Source organism: Rhyacophila brunnea, unplaced genomic scaffold (genome assembly GCF_057557595.1).
Source record: "Rhyacophila brunnea isolate RB1 unplaced genomic scaffold, BYU_Rbru_1.0 scaffold_17, whole genome shotgun sequence".
In the NCBI taxonomy this organism is placed as follows: Eukaryota; Metazoa; Arthropoda; class Insecta; order Trichoptera; family Rhyacophilidae; genus Rhyacophila; species Rhyacophila brunnea.
Window position 1 is genome coordinate 19,483,683 of NW_028232827.1, and position 19,257 is coordinate 19,502,939.

The 19,257-nt window shown below is 32.6% G+C and overlaps 2 protein-coding genes across 2 annotated transcripts in view; one reads left to right on the plus strand and one right to left on the minus strand.

Moving 5' to 3' along the window:
- Positions 1 to 636: 636 nt before the first annotated feature.
- LOC147073800 (uncharacterized) lies at positions 637 to 9,294 on the plus strand. The gene is made up of 6 exons (XM_085944822.1): positions 637 to 1,013; positions 1,554 to 1,776; positions 3,524 to 3,760; positions 5,772 to 6,071; positions 6,458 to 6,553; positions 7,240 to 9,294. The coding sequence occupies exons 1-6, from the start codon at positions 900 to 902 to the stop codon at positions 7,785 to 7,787; spliced, it is 1,518 nt and encodes a 505-aa protein (XP_085800948.1). The 5' UTR covers positions 637 to 899; the 3' UTR covers positions 7,788 to 9,294.
- A 24-nt stretch (positions 9,295 to 9,318) lies between these two features.
- c12.2 (von Willebrand factor A domain-containing protein c12.2) overlaps positions 9,319 to 19,257 on the minus strand; it is an 80,972-nt gene continuing 71,033 nt past the window's right edge. The window contains exons 16-20 of the mRNA XM_085944816.1: positions 18,720 to 18,828; positions 15,696 to 15,816; positions 15,252 to 15,432; positions 14,636 to 14,898; positions 9,319 to 10,016 (exon numbers count right to left, since the gene is read on the minus strand). Coding sequence (XP_085800942.1) covers positions 9,899 to 10,016; positions 14,636 to 14,898; positions 15,252 to 15,432; positions 15,696 to 15,816; positions 18,720 to 18,828 — 792 coding nt within the window. The 3' untranslated portion in view covers positions 9,319 to 9,898. The remainder of the gene's footprint in view (positions 10,017 to 14,635; positions 14,899 to 15,251; positions 15,433 to 15,695; positions 15,817 to 18,719; positions 18,829 to 19,257) is intronic.

Consider the following 19,257-nt stretch of genomic DNA (forward strand, 5'->3'; position numbering starts at 1 on the left):
GCTAATGCACTTTTCACATTATTTTATTAATAGCAAAAAAAGGCGCTGCTTTGCTTCGGAACTATTAAATATTTTCAATATGTGGTGGAAAAATCTTGCCCCAGGATGTCCGCTTCAGGATGTGGGATGATAGAACCCATTTGTCAATGAACGAAGTTGAATTTGGATTGACTACTATTGAAATTGATTGTTCTAATAAACAAGCACATTCGTCAAAAATTGATCTAATATAAGTAGTAAAACCTTGTTTTTTTCCAGTTTTGTATTCGTAAGTAGGTACATTGTTGACTATTTAAAAAGGTGTCTGTATTATTTAATGAAATAAGGGGGGAGCCTAGTTTTAGTTTTTCTTTAAAGGGAGGCGTAGTAACATAACGTTTAGAAACCACTGACTTAACATTTGAATTTGTCTAAAAAAACGAGACGTTAATTACCCTTCATGGATATTTTGTCTAAAAAAACAAGACGTAAATAACCCTACGTTTAATTTTTTGAAAATGCAGAAAATTATTGGTCACTCAACGCGTACTATATTTTTTGCCTAAATACTATAATTTTGAAGGCACTGTACTATAATTCCACTTTCAAAATATGGCAACACTGACTTGTTATGTCTATGCACGTTATGTTTTGTTTATAGTCACGGAAGTCACATGCCTACTGTATTGTATTTTGTATTGTTAAAGTTTTTGTTACAGCTTGGCATAATAAAGGCATCACTTAAAGATTTGTGAATATAATTAACATAAATCAATGGACACATACAAAGATGTGCAGAGCTCACTTCAATGTTGCAGTAGCAGCATCACTGGATGACGTTTATTAGTTGTTCACCGTTGTGATTGAGTGATTGACTGTCACCTATTTATTACAACTATTTGTCGCATTTTTATTCTAACATGAAACCTAAGAACTCTTCCATTTGTATAATACTTTGTTTAATCTCGTGTGTTCAGTGTCTTCATGAACTATGCGCCAAAAGACCCCCCCAGAATATAGATTGCACTACACAGGTAAATAAAAATAACATGATATCTATTCTTGGTAAATGTGCCGCAGAGGTGGACATGAGATTTTACAACTTTCTTTTTAGACCAAAATAAACCTAACCTAACGTAACATAACCTAATCTAACCTTCCCCAACCTAATATTACCTCATATAATCTTAGTTTGTGATAATGGTGTATCAAAATGTATGAAAATTTTCAATTAATGATTATTGGATCGAAAAGCCGATGCGCCGACAGAAAAAGGTGATTATTATAATTGTCTACATGGAATTAACTGTTTTCGTAAAAAAAATAATATAAAAGCTCGTGTCCACCTCTGCAACACAATTACTCTATTCTTATTTAACTATTTTTAACAGTAAAATGTGAGGTAATTTTATAGTACTCCATATCTTCATTGTAGTTGGTGTTTAGAAAAGGTTTTAGTTTGGTTTTTGGTCTCAAAAAAATCTCGATCACAAAAACGATAGGTATGGAGTACTTTACCGGAATTAACTACGTTGTATTCTAAATACCAACTCATGTGTTCATTATTTTCGCAGTTATTTGGAGAGGACAGTGACAATACAAACTTGTGCAATGTGAAGTATTTCGTCACAAACAGTAGCACATGCGCCGCATTCAGTTTTCATTTCCAACACAAAAGTAAAAGATACACATATCTGGGCGATGTATTACTAAAGCCATTCTTTTGGACATACAACAACGAGTACTCCTATAACTATACATTGTTCAACATAACTTTTTCAAACATCCAATGGGAACGTAAGTATTAAGTACCTATAACAATATTTCTCCCTTTTTTATGTAAGTATATCTATCATCCACACAACTTAAGGTTGCCATAATTCTCTCGATTTAATTCAGGGCGCTTTGGGGTGCGGCAGCGTGAGGGTTCGAATTTGGGTTCAGTTTTGAAAGTTTCTGTTGCCTTTCTATATTAAGTTTTATTTGACTAAAGAGAACTGCTGCATTTACATTCCTGGTTTTCTCAATCAATTAAGTGCAGTAATAAACCAAAACGAAACTTATTGCATGTCTTATAAATCTCGTAAATAAAAGATAAACTTTATTTTAATGCGCCGGCTAGATGGCAGCGACTTGCCTGCGCGGTATAGACTTTTATAGTGCTTTTGGGTATGCGCGTGCTTCCGTTTTCCCGTCCATATACACAGGCTTCCCGATACAAACCGGTTTGCACAGGTAAGCTTGTCGTAAAGCATGAGCGTCTAGGCAGCGCTTAAGAAGACAATAAAAACTGTCTTTATCTTTTGTTTTAAATTCAAAAAATGAATACAAACAATAAATTTAATTCTATCCAAAATAACAATATTTCCTGGTATTTTTGGAAATTATTCTGTTGCATTGACATGATTAAGAGGTTTTTGTAGATTGATTATTAAGATGATTAGAATTGTTCTGGGTGCAAGAATTTGTGCAATTGTGAAATTGGTGCAAAGGCTCTAGTTTGTTTCTGGGTTACAGTAGATTTATGTTGTTTTAGATCTCAATTAGAAGATGGCAATAGATAAAATCTGGCAACAACCACTGGTGTGTTCATTGTGATTTCTACATTTAAAAATGTGAATTACGGGGTTGTTTGTCTTTGATTTTGATGGTTGAGTACTCTATCTTTACCTTCAAACCTTCTACCATGGAGAGTACTGTGAGCTGCGGTAATAGGAGACTTGTATGTCATCAAAAAACGACACCTTAACAGTAGTCGGTAGGCTTTTCACAAAAGGTTAAAATATTGCTATGTGGATAGTAAATAGTTGTGTGAAAAAAAAATTTTATTCAGGATCCTCAGACCAGTATTCAACTTTTATTTATATTCCATTATCAAGTATAGTGTAGGTTTCTATATGTATTATGAACATGTGTAATATACAAAAATGTTTATGACTAATAAATTTAATAATATTGTTACTTGTGTAAAGGCAGAATCCCACGAATGGTATACTGGAGAAATATACTAATGGTGCATACGTACAAGTGCAATAAGGCGTGATATTATTCGCTGTCCTCTAACTCGTGTGAACTTGTAAGTACTAACAACTAGTGGATAAAGACAAAATGACCAACTTGTACAAGTGCACCTGTTCCCATAACTCGTCAAGTATCCACAAGTGAGAAATATTTGTTAATTAAACCGGTTGTGGGATTCTGCCATGAGAAAGACCTTCATATTTTTAATTATCGTCAGTATCGGTCAGTATCATTTCATAAAAATATTAGACTTCTATACTTTTTTTTCATTTAATCTCAGTAGGTACTTAGGTTTATTAAGTTTCCAAAATTTGTCTTCAGAAAAACAATGAAAGTAAAATACATAGACAAAATAAATACAGAGATTTTAATCTGATGTACTTACATTTAAGTATATTGTCAACCGTCGACAATATATTTCTGTTTGTAAATTTTTTTTGATAGCCTGTATCGAAGACCAGTTGTATAAAATCAAATTATATAATTATTTTTTATCAAGTACTTCAATGGCAATATTTTTTAGGTTTGAGGTTTCGTTTTCAATCTTACTACGATGACTACAAAAACCATTGCCGCGAGATCTTCGTCTATCAACGGAGTCCGTCTGCAAATCTCTCCAGTCTTAATTACGACTGTCATTGGTCAGACCAGTTTCTGAGGTATCAAAACGAAACCTTCTTTCTCGACTATGAGGCGGAAAGCAGCACCGCTATGGCACACGGGAAATATGCCTTCGTTGTTCCCGCTGCACAATCCCTTTGTAAGTATTCAATTTGGTACATAAAACTTAATATTATGTTAGATAATGATTAGACATTAAATGATATTGAGTAATAATATTACTCCTATAGTCGCTGGTTTTGAATACTGGCATTTTATTGTAAAATACTTGTGCAAATTGCTTAGCAAATGGTTTCAGTGTTATGTCATTATTGCTATTCAATTACTGATTACTTTTTCAAGTTTCACATGTATATTAAGAATATTAGAATAAACAATATCTGAACGATTTATTGCTTGGTTATACAGAACAAGATTTTGTTATTTTATTTTACATTGTTGTTATTTTACAATTATTTGTACTGAAATTATCAAAAAATCTACATATTATACTCTGTTTATATTGTCATATCTAAGAGAAAGGTAATTGTTGTTGAATTATGATGTCTTATTTAAATACCTATGTACATATTTTATTACAGCACACAACCATTATAATTTTGTACTACTTGCACATTACACTACTATAACTTTTTTTTACAACCTAATTTAAGAATTTTAAGAATAATTAGTGGTATCAGAATTAATAATAGGCAATATTATACATTGACATGATTAATTTATTATATTTTTTTATAATTATTTCATGATTACAGAGGTGCCAAATTTAAAAAAAATACACTTAAATACAAGTTGCAGAAATTCTTCCGTTTTTTATTGATATTTATTTTTAGCAAGAAAAAAATAAGAGTTTAATCAAAAATACTACGATCTATTAGATGCACAACACACAGTATTGTTTATAATAATAAGTATTTTTAGCTTTTTTCATTACATAGAGCAAAAGAAATGAGGATACAGTTATTCGGACCTCGATAATCCTGATTTCTTTTTGATTATCAGTTTGTATGATTATAAGAAAAAGGTGCAATTAAATATATAAAATTTGTTAAAAATGGTGGATTTAAAAAAAATATTATTAAAACGATAAAATAGATGGTTTATTATTTTTTTTGATTATCCGGAATATTGTCATTCTCAATTAGTCCGGATAATCGAGGTTCTACTGTGATTATTAACATGATAATATAATAAGCCTAGTACCTGTGCACGTTCTTGCTCGACGGTTTCGCTCGATCGAACATGTTGACTTGGAAACATGCTCGTCGTTGCGCCCACACACTCGAGCAGCTCGACACAAGAAGCCCAGTCAAAGCGCACACGTTGAGTTATGCTCAAGCGAATTTCTGTCGAGCATCGAGCAAGAATTACGGCCCTTGAATCTTTTTCGCATCGATCCATTTGCTCGATATCGAACAAAAAAGAATCGAGCGCGATGGTACACAGACATCTTCGAATGAGTGTAAAACCATCGAGCAAGAATGTGTGTGGGTACTTGAGCTTTATATTATTACGTAGATGTTTCACAGACGGATTAATATTATAGACTTGAATATTATTTACATAAAGGGAACTGCTTCACGTATCGTAATTCATAATTATTCCCACCAGCTACTAGTAAGTATTACGGCAATTGGATACGGCCCGCTTAGAATATAATGCTGCTGTGTAATCAAGTTCAACATAGGAATTGTCAGGGTTAAGTGGCACACTTTATCCTTTGCCAACTCCCATGGCACTCCATGCATCGACGTAATACATAATAATTAGATATATGTCTCCCTATTGATGAAGTGCGGCTCACACCGGTCGACTTGGTTACATGGGAACGAAGAAACTGCCGATGACGATCGAAACGTCACAGTGGTCAGTTTGCTGATACATGTGTAGATGAGTTGCCAAAAAAGGATCTCTTAATTGCGCCCAGCTAATTGCATTATATCTGCCGATTGTTATGATAGGTGTGGGTTGTTGGAAGGTTTGATGTTATTATGGTTAGTTACGCAGGTTGAAAAAAACTGTACTATAAGTTCATCATGCTTCTTATTAACACCCAATAGATAACATATCTGGTTGTCAATTATCTCTAGCAACATTTAAAATAATTGTTTTCATTAATGTTAGTTAATTCAAAAATATTTTTTTCCCAGTATTTCAAGCTGCAAAACCATGGATCCCATTCGTGTACTTAAACATAACTGATCCTGAGTACGTATATATTCATATCGTACCCCCTAATAATTATTTGGGTGAACAGATTTATGAAGTGAAAGTCTGTTTGCAATTCGTCAAATGCACCGAACATATTGTCAACGGAGAATCGGGACAGGAAGTGGTCCACGTTCATCAGATAGAGACTACCGGGATGTATTCCTTTGACATCACAGCATTGAATCAGACATGTTTTAAAGAAATATGTGATTCGGTCGAAGGTCCCATACTATATTTTGGTAAATATTTTAATAACATAAATATATTTTATATCATTGAGCTTGACTTCTAGAAGGAATTGATTATTTTAAGCATTTTACCAATCGTTGGACTTGATAATTGAGTCTTTAAAATATAATACTCTTTCTAGCAATATCTGACCACATACAAAATCTTCCAATTACTTAAATAATGCTCGTAACTTCTGTGAAAACCACAAAATAGTCACACTACGTAGTAGAATATCGACAATATATAAATTATGTGCATATATTTCACGCATTTACTTGTTTTAAAATTCATACGGGCAGTAATGTCTTCTATTCTGTCTGTACCAAAGGTTACTAACCTAACCTTGATCAGAGATTGCAAACTGTCACTAATTATTTGTACATTTTCATTTCAGATCTCATTCATGAAAATATTTCATATTCTGTCTTGACGAATGCTTTAATTTTTTCGATTATTTGGATTTTCATCGTTATGTGGTGGACATGCACAGGTAAATATAAATAAATATTGATGATGACTCTTTTTTTATTCTTGACACTGAAGAGATTGAACTACTAAATTTAAGGAGTAATATGACCATATTCCTGTACATCACTAAACTCGGCCTATAACGTTGTAGGTCCCAGGTTCGAATTCTGGGTCTGACAAGTACACATCTTGTTTTTCAATTTGTATATGAGTCAGAATATCGACCTAATAGGTTGAGCAAGTGGCTGACATCCATTTCTTGTAAAAAAAATCTGTTAATACAAACCTACACTCTGTGAAGGCCCATATGATCTTATTAGGATCGGACATGGTCGGAAAATATATGGTTTGGCTTAGGCAGGATTTAATCGAATTTTAAAAACCATCTGCAGTTTTTATTCTTGGTTCAATGACAACAAATAAGTATGACTGGACAAAGTGTGCAGTATTTTTGCCGCATCTCCACAGTCTATCTCTACTATGATAGTTTGATCTAGGCAGGGTTTAGTTGAATTTTAATAACTAACTCATACCATCTGCAATTCATTTGTTCAATGAAAACAAATAAGTATGACTGAAAAGGCTTAGTGTTCCCTATTTATATTGAATCTCCACCCTACGCCACTGATATATGGAGCCACACAAGATGGGAGGTATCATGATTCTATACGATTAATTGTTGATACTTACATAATATTTTTATTCCAGGTAAAAGGAAGAAACTCCACCCTGAAGTATTGTTAATACATCCCACAGGTAACAAACGGGATGTGGAACTCATCAATTTGGTTGGGCAGTACCTGCAGTCAGAATTGAATTGGAATTTGATGTGGGAAAAAGATATCAAACTGACGCAACACGGTGATCCGTATATCTGGTGCTTGGAAGCATTTTCCAAAGCGGACTGCGTCATATACGTCACGGCAAATGATCCCACTAAAAATGAGCCACATAATGATACAGAAGCTGTCAACATCCACCGAGACATTGACAGAATTTTACTGAAGTTTGTCAAAAGCGGTATACACAAAAACAAAAGCTTTGTCAATGTTACATTCGATCATCATAAAATGCCACAGGTTCCGATTGAATTGAAACACATGAGGACGTTTCATTTGATGAGCGAATGGTATCCCTTGTTATATTATGTTATGAACTACGGTATGTGGAGTAAAAGATTACATCCGATCATTCCATTAGAAAATTCTCATCTAGGCAATAAACTGTTGAATGCCCTGTCTAGCAAAGAAATTTAAAATTTGTAAAAAAAACTTATTAAATCGAACTTGAGCTAAGGCTTTCTATAAGGCTGTTGCAAGTAACTGCGAATTTCGATTGTAGTGCTAGTTTTTGCTTATATTTAGAATGCAATATAGTAAACTGTTTGTAGAAAATGATTATTTAAAGATGGTAATAATGTTAATTAATTATTAACGAGATATGCAATCGAAAATCTTCATTTACTGTGAAAAAGTTACCGCATTGCATTCGAAGTTGAGTAATAATTAGCACTACCATCGGAACTCTTAAATCATTATATGTAATGGTTTTTCAACAAGGTTTTGTTTTAATGGAACAATTTCCATTGGATTGGACTACAGACCCGTCTCCAGTATTGATGGATCAATCCGGTAAAATGAACAAACTTTTTTGTGAAATTTTAAACTCCTATGATTATTATTCCATATCTGCTGAAATATTGTAAGTCTCAAAATTTTCATTGTAACATCGAAATGTCATGGTTTGTGAAAGTTAAATCAAATATTTTAAACACAGAATGTTTTAAGAAAATATTCATAATTTACAGAATTAATTGTTATAATGCTTTTTAACCGACAATCCTGTGAATCATTACCGTATCTAAACAATATAAACCTAAAGGAAATAGTGTTTTAACCACAGATTTTTTCTTTATGCAAACTGTGGATGTGGTGTCATATTGACATTTTCATTTAAAAAACGTATTCCTTCCAAGTACATTTTTTTTCGTTTTGTCTGTGTGCATTATATGTACATTCATTTACGTACACAAAAAACTTTTGCATTCATATATTACTAATAACATTTTTTTGTATGTAAAACTCTTTATATTCTGTTATTGAGAATGTCTTGTGACTTATGATAATTTGGCTATTGTAATTAGAACAATACTAATTTTGACTGATGTATTTTTAAGAGTATTGTATTGAATTTCTGGTTATATCTCTGCTACATATCTCTATGTATTCATGTATTTTCCTGACCTTTCAAATTGTTTGTACCTTAGAAGAGTCTTAATTTATTTATTATAATCTATGACCATTATTTGTCATTGTTAAAAGTAATTTATTGTTTTATCGCAGAGTAGATATCAAATCTAGTAATAAAGAATTAAGTTTATTTTATATTGGGTAAAAGGTGATATCTCGCTACGTGTTAAGTATATTGTATATAGCTTCGAACGCTTTTACTCACAAGTATATTCTAAAATATATAATTAACCGTTGGCTCAAAAAATAAGTAAAGACAATAATAAGCATAGTTTTATATGAACTCTGAGAAGTCATATATTTTAGATTAAGTCAAGGTTAGTGAATGGTGATTGCACCATCGATTGGATCAATACAATCTGTCCATTAATTTGTAAATTTTAATCTGTTATGTAATAATAGAGAAGGCCGTTAAATTAGCCATATATTTTAATGTGATATTATGATAGTATAAAAAACCCTGTATGTACTAAAATAATTTTATTTGGAAAAATATAATTCATTTACAAAACAATCACAGGAGAACTATTATTCATTGTCATTCAGATTTCTTCAATAAATATACATAAATTGGTACATATTAATTAATTAATTAATATTATAGTCATAACTATTATAATAAATATATTAACTTGTTTCAAGTCGTACATAGTTATATATTATAACTAAAATATTTTCCTACTTATCTATTATAGAAAACTGTTAACTAAAGGTGACAGACCTTACAAAAGTAAAGTATCGACCATTTTTAACAGTCATAAAGACATATCTAAAGCCGGGAACTCTAATAAAATTGGTTGGATAAGTATCAAATTTATATTGAAATATGGTTGACTAACTTCTGAACATCTTCTAAAAGGTTTCTTTACATAGGTACTTATCATTCTAATGGCTGACCAGTGGAGAAACATTGCTTTGGACTGTTTGTCAGCATAATAATATGTACTTACACCCTGAAAAAATTTACATTTTTTAATCTGTCAACAGTTTGATTGGCACATGTATGTGTGAATATAATATTTTCTTAGTGCTGTGCTGACCAACCATGTTTACTCGATCCGTATGTGGCCTTAGATACGCAACTATTTCCTACATTATGCTATCTTTGTCATTCACATTCATCCTTCAGTTGGCCTGGTTGAGATGGAAGATGCAAAGATTTGCTGCAGAATTTGTGGCAATGTGGAAACATCCATACACATGAAGGCGCGACCCACCGGCAATTGTGTCAACAACCTATAAACAAAACACAATTATTTTTTTTTGACCATGTCCGATCCTAAGGAGATCATATTGACTGCTTAATCTGCGTTAATCGTTCTTCACACAAAACAGCCAACTGCCGGTGCCAAAATTCCAATATCGTAAATGGAACAACTCTGCTCTTTATATAAATTTTCTTTATATATAAAAGGGAAGCTAAAATAGTGTATTAATTCATAGTGCAGCTTATTTGTAAAAAAAAAATGTGTAGTTTTGGAATTGTTAAGTTCTGCTCGCTGTGTGGTTAAATTATTATGTTTTTTCTCCTTCCTGAACAATTGTCCAAATGGAGTTAGCCGGTTTGCAGAATAAGCACTTAATATGGGCCTCCACAGGGTGGAGGTTTGTATTAATAACAGATTTTTGTTTTTATGAGAAATGGATGTTATCCATACTCTGGCTCCACCACCCACAGTGAAAAACGATATTATGTATATTCGCCAGACTCAGGATTCGAGCATAGGAACCATGACATTATAAGCCGACGCATTAGCAGCTCGGCCATCGTTGCCAATATTATTAGTGACTTCTAATAGTAAAAGTAATATTTAAATTTATAGTCGATCTTTCAGGATATCTAGGTACATACGTATAACAAATCGTCAAATTAATTTATTTACATGAGCGAACATTACAAATTATAGTTTAAGAAGACATCCACCGAAACTCTCTCACATAAGTGGAATATATCGATAACAGAAGTAATTTAGTTTTGCATCTTGGGAGAACAATTCTATGGCCGGGGTGTAAAACCACATAAGTCAAAAAATTCAATTTTTCGGTTTTTACTGATTCTATAAATCAAAGTGATTCTGCACACTTGTGTATAAACACATAAGTCAAATGCTGTTAGTATGGCGTTATAATACAAATAAACAAAACCACATAGTTATTTCCCTCTGAAAAGCGGGGTGTAAAAACACAAGTCTGACTTATGTGATTATGCACAAAATTTAAAATTTTAATTGGCAACAACGGATGACTTATGGTGTTAGTCGCCGTTAGACAGTTCATTTAGTTGAGTGTAGTATTGATGTTCTGAACTCATAAAAGGCGTGAAAACTATTTAAATTGATTAATACGTTATACTTAAATACAAAATAATGTCAGAGAGATCAAAAAAAAAAAATACTTGCATTATCATTATCCAATAAAACATCATTGATAAAGTTGCAAGGTAAGTTTACCACACTTTCCTAACTTTATGTTATTTTTTCATAAACATAATTTTATTGGGAGTGTGCTTTTAATTTCACACAATATACAATTTGAATTTAAGTTTCATTTGTTAACGTTAACAACATATTAGTGTGATTGTGAAATTTCAGCACAAGCAAAAACGTTGCCATTTGACTCCGCGTATGAGTTTTGGGATCAAGATCGACCTTTTATCTCTAGTGATACTAACCATATCAATAACTGCAGAAATGACATTAATCCGAATACATCGAGCCAGAATTTTCAATGTTTGGCTTCAACACATGAACTTAATTATTTGTATGCCCAAAATGAAAGAACAGTACAAGGCTCTAGCTCTGATGACTCTGTCATTGACCCGTCATAATATATTCCTCCATGCCATATTATAACTGACACTATAGCACCAGGTTGGAACATAATGAAATTGAAGTAATAGTTTCACAAAAGTCTCCGCAATCATCAAAAAAAGACACAAGAAGTATACGTGAAGAAAGAAAACGCAAAAGGAACAGTGGCCAAGAATACCATTCATAGGCTGGGAAGTTAATTAGGAAACGTATTCAACTCCTTTTATCTAAACGCAGAATGTTGTGCCAAGATCGAATCATAGAAAGTCATCGCATCAAGCTTTTTGAAGAATATTTGAATTTTACACAGCATGAAAAAAGGAGTGCTTACATATCGTCATTAATTTCCATTCAAAATACGGCCATTCACCGACCTAGATTTCAAGATCCCAGTGAGGAAAAATTTAGGTTAAAATCATATAATTATTCTTTGGATATTGAAGGTAGTAAAATTAAAGTATGCAAGGGTTGTTTTCCAAAAACGTTTGGTGAAACAGACAATTTTGTTAATCTTGTCGCCACAAAAAAATAAGCAACTGTAGGTGGCTCACAAACCACTGACAATCTAGGTCAGCATATCCTTTCAAATAAATGGAGCGATAAAAATTTGATGAAAGTTTCTGAACACATAAATAAATTTCCATCTTATGAAAGCCACTATACTCTAGCCATCACATTTAACCATAAAAAAATGTTCGATATGTACAAAGCGGAAACTGAGAATTATGTATCTATTCTCTACAGGGAGGAATTTCACAGACTTCGGAAGTTGATTCGGACCATGATTGAACAAAAGAAAAAGAAAATTATTAGTCAAATTAACCACCCGTACGATTGGTTTCAGCTAGTCAGATCGTGCGGAAATAGATTTGAAGTCGTTGAAATGATACAATCTGAATTTCTAGAATTTCCCAGTTTGTTGAAAGGCCCACTTGTGCTGAGAAAGAAAGACGAATCTGGCAACCCATTTAAGTGGCACGATGCTCGTTGGCTGAGATACCTATATAAAAAAATCGGAATTGTTTATTTCAAACCAAGCCTAGAAGAAGAAGAATCTTTCAAAACACTGTGTTTAAGACGGCGAGGTGTTCCAGAAAGGATGGAAACAACTGATCTAACTTTTTCTCAGATAACCAACGCTCCTTTACCTATTAGCCAAGAGAAAAAAAAAGCCCTTATATCTCTATTTCCGCTAATTCCAACTATATCTCATAACTTTTATCACCAACTGCCCTCCAGGAACATACCTGATATTCATCCAGATTTAGTGGAAACATGAAAACTATAAGAAATATTAATTATATTTAATTTTCAATGATGTATGTATTTTTTGGTGTTTCATTTGTATCTTGGTGGATTTTTGAAGTAAAATTTTGTTTTTTATGTCTCCTGGTTCTTTTTTCTCTCATTCTTTATAATAGATTAGGTTCCTCTTTGTAATAATTAATTATATTCAATAAATCTGGTATTCCTTGATAAAAATCAAATGTTTTCATTATTAATATGATTTTTTTTATGTTCTAATAATTGGTTATAATCACATAAGTCAGCCAAACAAGAAAAAAACTCACACATAAGTCAGCTTTGAATAGCAAAGCTTTCTTGAAAAAAAAAGATATTCACAAAAAACACTACTCAACATACATAGGTAGTTATCAGAGACACAGAACAACACTAGCAAAATGGCAGAGTTCTCATATAGAACATAAAAAAATTGTAGCCGTAGCGTAAACTAAGCATCTCAATATTTTGTTTACACTCTCCACCATAATGCTGTACTTCAACTGTTACGGGGGCCCTATAATAGTCTATGCGGGGCCCAAACAATCAAGTCTGCATCGAATCAATGAATACTATGATGTACACCTTTAAGTTACTATTTAACAGTGGCGAAGGGTGACTTTTGGAAAGAGGTAAGCTGTGGAGATCAGAGAAAAAGAGCACACTTGTCAGGTAACTTACGGGAAATAAGAAGATAATACTTACGATATTACTACTGATGAATAGGTGCACACTAATGACAACGACACACTGGTCATAGGTTTCACCGCTGAATTTGTCAAATTATTTAAATCACTTATGGCAGTAGAATTCCACGCATACTTTCTTAACCAAACAATACGCATCGCCAACAAAAAAGTTTGTTTAATGTATAACTGCCAGTTAAAAACAAATATTTATCATTTATAAATTGTTGTGAAAATGTCTAATATAAGTTTTTTTGCTGTATTCAAATCTAAATGAACCCTTGGAAGGTCAAGCTTTGATAATTTTTAAATGCAATCGTTCGCACATTTTCTACCGGGACACTACACAATTTAATAAATACTTATATATTTAAAGCACTGGCGAATGATTTCGGTACAATATGAGATAATTTATCCACATTCACAGTAACACAATGAATTTTGTATTATAAAATAAACCTTTACCACCGCTTTGACATGTCAAAATGACATAAACTGTGAATAGCATGTTATGTTTGTCTATGACTGAAGTAACCTAAATAATAATCTCGAATTAATACAATATTTATTTTTAATAACAATTTATAAATTATATGTGATCGAACACAATAGTTATTATTTTTTTTAATCATCCTTATTATTTATTATTTGCTTTTAAAGATAAGCAAAGACAATAAACAAATCAACATTTCGAATAAGCTTGTCTGTTAACGCTTCTGAGTCTCGAACAAAAACCCAGACATGCATGAAGTTGGCAACTGAATTTCGATAGAAAATTCGGCTTGGATTATCGTTGAAATAATTCTAAAAATAGCACTCACGTTGGACGTTCCTTCATTTATTTTTGATTCGAAACATGACTAAATTAAAAGCTCTACTTATAAATAACGACGATAGATGGCAATCAATATTTTTATTATAACCTACAATGTCCTACAATATAGATATTTATTTATATAAATTAAATACTTGAAAATAGAAGGTAAGCTTTAAATAATCGCTTAGTATGGAGCCTTCGCCACTGCTATTTAATATAATATATTAGGTAATAAATGCATAAATAATATTATGTACTTACGTGTCAGCTTGGTCTCCAAGACTTCCAATAAATACAACATTCGCTAGCACAGCAGGGTGTGACGTAAGAGCCGACGCTAGATCTGATGCGGGCACGCCATATCTCGACAAGTTTGCATCGGAAAGCGCTACTAAGAGCCCTTCGTCCCAATGCGACCCTGCCCTAACTCTTTCTGAGAGGTCACGACATGCATAGTCCACAGCTTTGACTGTGTTGTCACCTGACCAGCAGAACTGAGAGTGAGCATGCATTGTGCGGATAACCTGAAAAGAGAATCATTTTATGATAATCGTTCCACATAAACCAGCGTTCTTTCGGCATAAAAAATTCATTTTATCAATGAGACAATTTAATATTGTAATATATATTTAAATCAGATAATAATTTTCTCAACAATCTTATGTCTTCTGCGAGTCTTATGCAAATAATATATTGTCATAAAAATTACATCTTCATTCGATCAAAGCAGTTTTTCCACCAAACATAACTTTCAATATTACATACCTACTAGAATATTAGTGTTATAATATTGGAAATGCCTATTTACTAAAATTCCCTTTGACGCCAGCTCGGTAGGAGGGTCCATATAGTAAAAATAATTAGGTCGATAATTTACCTGCAACCGTTCCTTCTCATTCTCTGGTGGTCTGTCGAGTGATACCAGTTCCAGGTCGTATGTCTCCCCTGAATGTCCCCAGATGTCATACTTCAGCCGAGATTCAAACCCTCGCAGTGCCTCCATTACCAACACTACAGCCTCCAATGAGCGGTCCAGCCGTCCATCAAAGGAATTAAATCTGTTAAGAAAATCAAGTGTCAATATACAGTAAACAGAAATCAATACCCTTTACTTACTGCTCAAGCCAACATGGCATGCTATTGTAGCCAAACCGCACACACCACACCCCTCTGGCCGATCAATGCCTTTTGGATAGAACTGTATAACAGCATTCATCAAGTTGTTAGCGTTACTTTAGCAGTTGCACATTGCATACATAATTTTGTCTTTGGAGGTGTTAAATGTTAAGAGATGGTAATGGCTTTCAAGATCATTACTTACCGATACATACTGCCAGACACATCAACAAGAAACCGTAACAATTTTGGTTTTTCCAATTGACTTCCCGGCGGAGGTGTGCGTTCTAATCTTCGCCTATAAATGGCTTCTTCTCCAGTCAAACCTACCAATAAAAATTCATATCATTAGCCATCCACAATTAAGAGCATGATGCATGCAATCTCAAGCCGCATTGAAGGTATTCGGTGGATGAACGGCCTAATAAGAAAGCTATAAAAAATGTATACGTCACACCTGCATGTGTGAGATAATGTCACTTTGACCCTAGTGACAGGAGCATAATAATATATTATGTGAACAGTGGGCAAAAATGAATTCATTTTTTTCATCAAGTTTTTTTTTGGTTAGAATCGTCATTCATTACTATAATATAAATGTAGGTACCTAATATAATTATAATTGAGAGCCTCATTAATTTTGTAGATTTTGCCGAGCATTTGCGAACTTTAAAAATAGTAATCGTGCCGTTTATAAAACATGTACAATGTACATCATGGATTTTGATCCATAGTCTAGATCAGGGATGGCGAACCTATGGCACGCGAATGTTTTGTGTTGAAGAGAAAAAAAATAGATAGGTACATAATTTAAAAGATATTTTTTTTGCAAAAAGTTTTACAAACACCTAAATATATATTATATAATATTAAAAATGCGTGTTTTCTTAATTTCTGATAATATTTTTACCTATAATATTTATCAATCGATGCGCAAACGGAAATGACGAAATTCATGCATAAATGACAGATTACATTGTATAAAAAATAGCAGGCAGCTGATACTCTTGAAGAATAAGCAAATTTAAATTGCATAGATGGGTCCTTAGGTTTTATGCGTCACATATAATAATATTATACCACTGACCTCATCAGGTGGCAGGGTAAGCCGTGTCGCGAACCTCTGATTTTGATCGATTTACAATCATTTTACAATGCTTGAGATCGCTGTAACGAGAGGATGCCTCATCTGATCCGAGACATTTTGACGTCAATTTGTGCGTAAAGAACCAAACTAAGTAGGTATTATAGTAATAAAACTCAATTGCTTATAGTTTTTGAACTTTTCTAGTATAATTCTTATAACTATTTTGTCATTTGTTTCCTGCTCGAACTACTTGACAAATTGCTTGGCATGTCAGACAGTCAAAAAACAATATTTGGGAAATTTTGGCACATGTACGTAAAAAGGTTCGCCATCCCTGGTTTAGATGCTATACTCCCGTATTTCGATTATTCACTAAAGATGTCATAAAAAACACAGTATTTCCCATGAATGAGATGGATTTCCGTAAGATTACGATAACATACCATCGACCCTAAAGTTACTGCTTTGTCTGGCATTAAAATATTATGCTAATAGGATTGGTAATAATAATAATATTAAGAGATCATTATGTAAATCCCTTTTCATTTCCCGCCAATTCCGCATCAGCTATATCAAGCCATCTCATAACAGAAATGAAGTTAGCCATTGATAATATTATTATATGTGAATTACTCAATAAATATTTATTGGGATATTCAATTCTATTATAAAAACACTGAAAAGTAGTACATAAATTATTTATAGTTTATATTATTAACCCTTTGGCTGCTACGATGTTGTGCAAAATCCGGGCGAGGATTGCTACCAATAATTGTCGATAAATTTAAGTATTGTATTATTTTTAGACACCTTACCACTCTAATTGATTCTACGAAATCGGAATATTATGAAAACACGTTTCGTAATTAATTTATCGTTTTGAATAGATAACGAGGCAAGTAATTGACATATCTCTTTCTCGCTCTATCATACGGGCGATTGCGAGAGCGAGCGAAATGCACGATCCGCGCACAGAGTTTTGATTTTTATCAGTTATTGGAAACAATCGGTTGTCCCACACGAGGGATAATACAAAGTAGTGGAATTAGGAAACTACCCGGCTGAAAAGAAAAATTTTGCATGGTGGCCTCGTCAAAAGATCGCGTACAATATGCGTGATTTGTGAAAATGGTCTTCATGGTGTTTGTTTATTGGAACATTTAAAATATGTATTGCAAATGATTTTATTTCATTATTTTTTTATAAATGAAACTGTTTTTATATAGCACAAATCCACTCTACTTTAAACACTGGGTTGAGTAAAAGTCTTTCCTATTATTTCAAATGCATAAAATAAAATAAAACATTGTCCTTCCACCAAGAATTTGACTGTAAACAAATTTGTATTTGGAATTGTTTTTATTGTAAAAAGGGTGATGCCATGAAAAAAAATACAATAGTTATAAGTTCTAAACCTACCCAGTCACAAAACATATATGAATCAGGTTATATTACACAACAATAAAACGAAATAGATTGAACAATGTTTCGTACCACTGGTGCAGTAGTATGTTCCCAAATTAACTTAACATTTCAGGCATCAAAAGCAAAACGACGATCGTTGTTAGCATTTCTGGCCATTATCAAAAACAACGATATTTCGTTGCGTAGCATTCTAAGGGTTAACTATTCATTTATAATTATTCAATTTATACTGTGCAGTTCGGACCCTAACTCCACACTTCTTGACAATTTCAATATTTTTAATTATTACAAGGGAATAAATATTTAAAAAATTGGTCATAATACTGATTTATGACGTGATGTGATGTCACCTACTAACAACAATGTGATGTCACTAATATTTACGTTCATGCATGCAAATTGGCATTATTTAGATTGAAAGTAATTTGATGTTCTATGGATGCTCCTCTAAGTTATCATATTCAATTAATTTAAAATAGTTAGGTAATGTGCTATTTTGACTTTAACAGTTATATTTTGAAATATTTGTTTTCATCAGTAATGCAATTAAATGGCTCTCAAAGGAGACATTTTGTATTCATCAATAGGAAGTTTTACTGAAATGCAGAACATTTTGTTATGGATCATTTTGGGGCTAGTGGAGAGCCTTAATAGTAATGCCTCATCACAGAACTGATTTGCAACCAAATTCGATTTATAATTAGTACATGTACATACCTTCAATTATTTTGGTATCATCCAAATCACCAGATGTTTGATGTCTCTCCCAATGGCGTTCAGTAGCACGTGCTTGCAATGACCCTAGGACACCACGCAAAGCACCAACCTAAATACATAAAACACATACATACTCTGATGCAAAGATACAAGCATTTTTTATTACAACACTATTACAACTTAACGGTGATTCCAGAAGGTTAGTTCGTTTTTTGTACCTATGGTTGAATTGGTAATGAGAGAAAAAACATTTTTCTCACGTGGGTAGAGTCGAATTTATTTATTATAAATAAAAAAATCTTGTTTTAGATACTTATGTACCGACTGTTATTTTAGATGTCATCTAAATATTAATGTTTGTAAAAAAAAATGAATCTACAATATTGTGAAATGACTATGTAATTAAAAAAACTGTGGTTAAAGTAATTAACCTCATTCTCAGTTCCTTTTCATTTTATGCTTTAGACTTTATTATCAATTTAGCGATAGCCCGCGTAATAGATGTAAGTAATATATATATATTTTTTTTTTTTTAGAA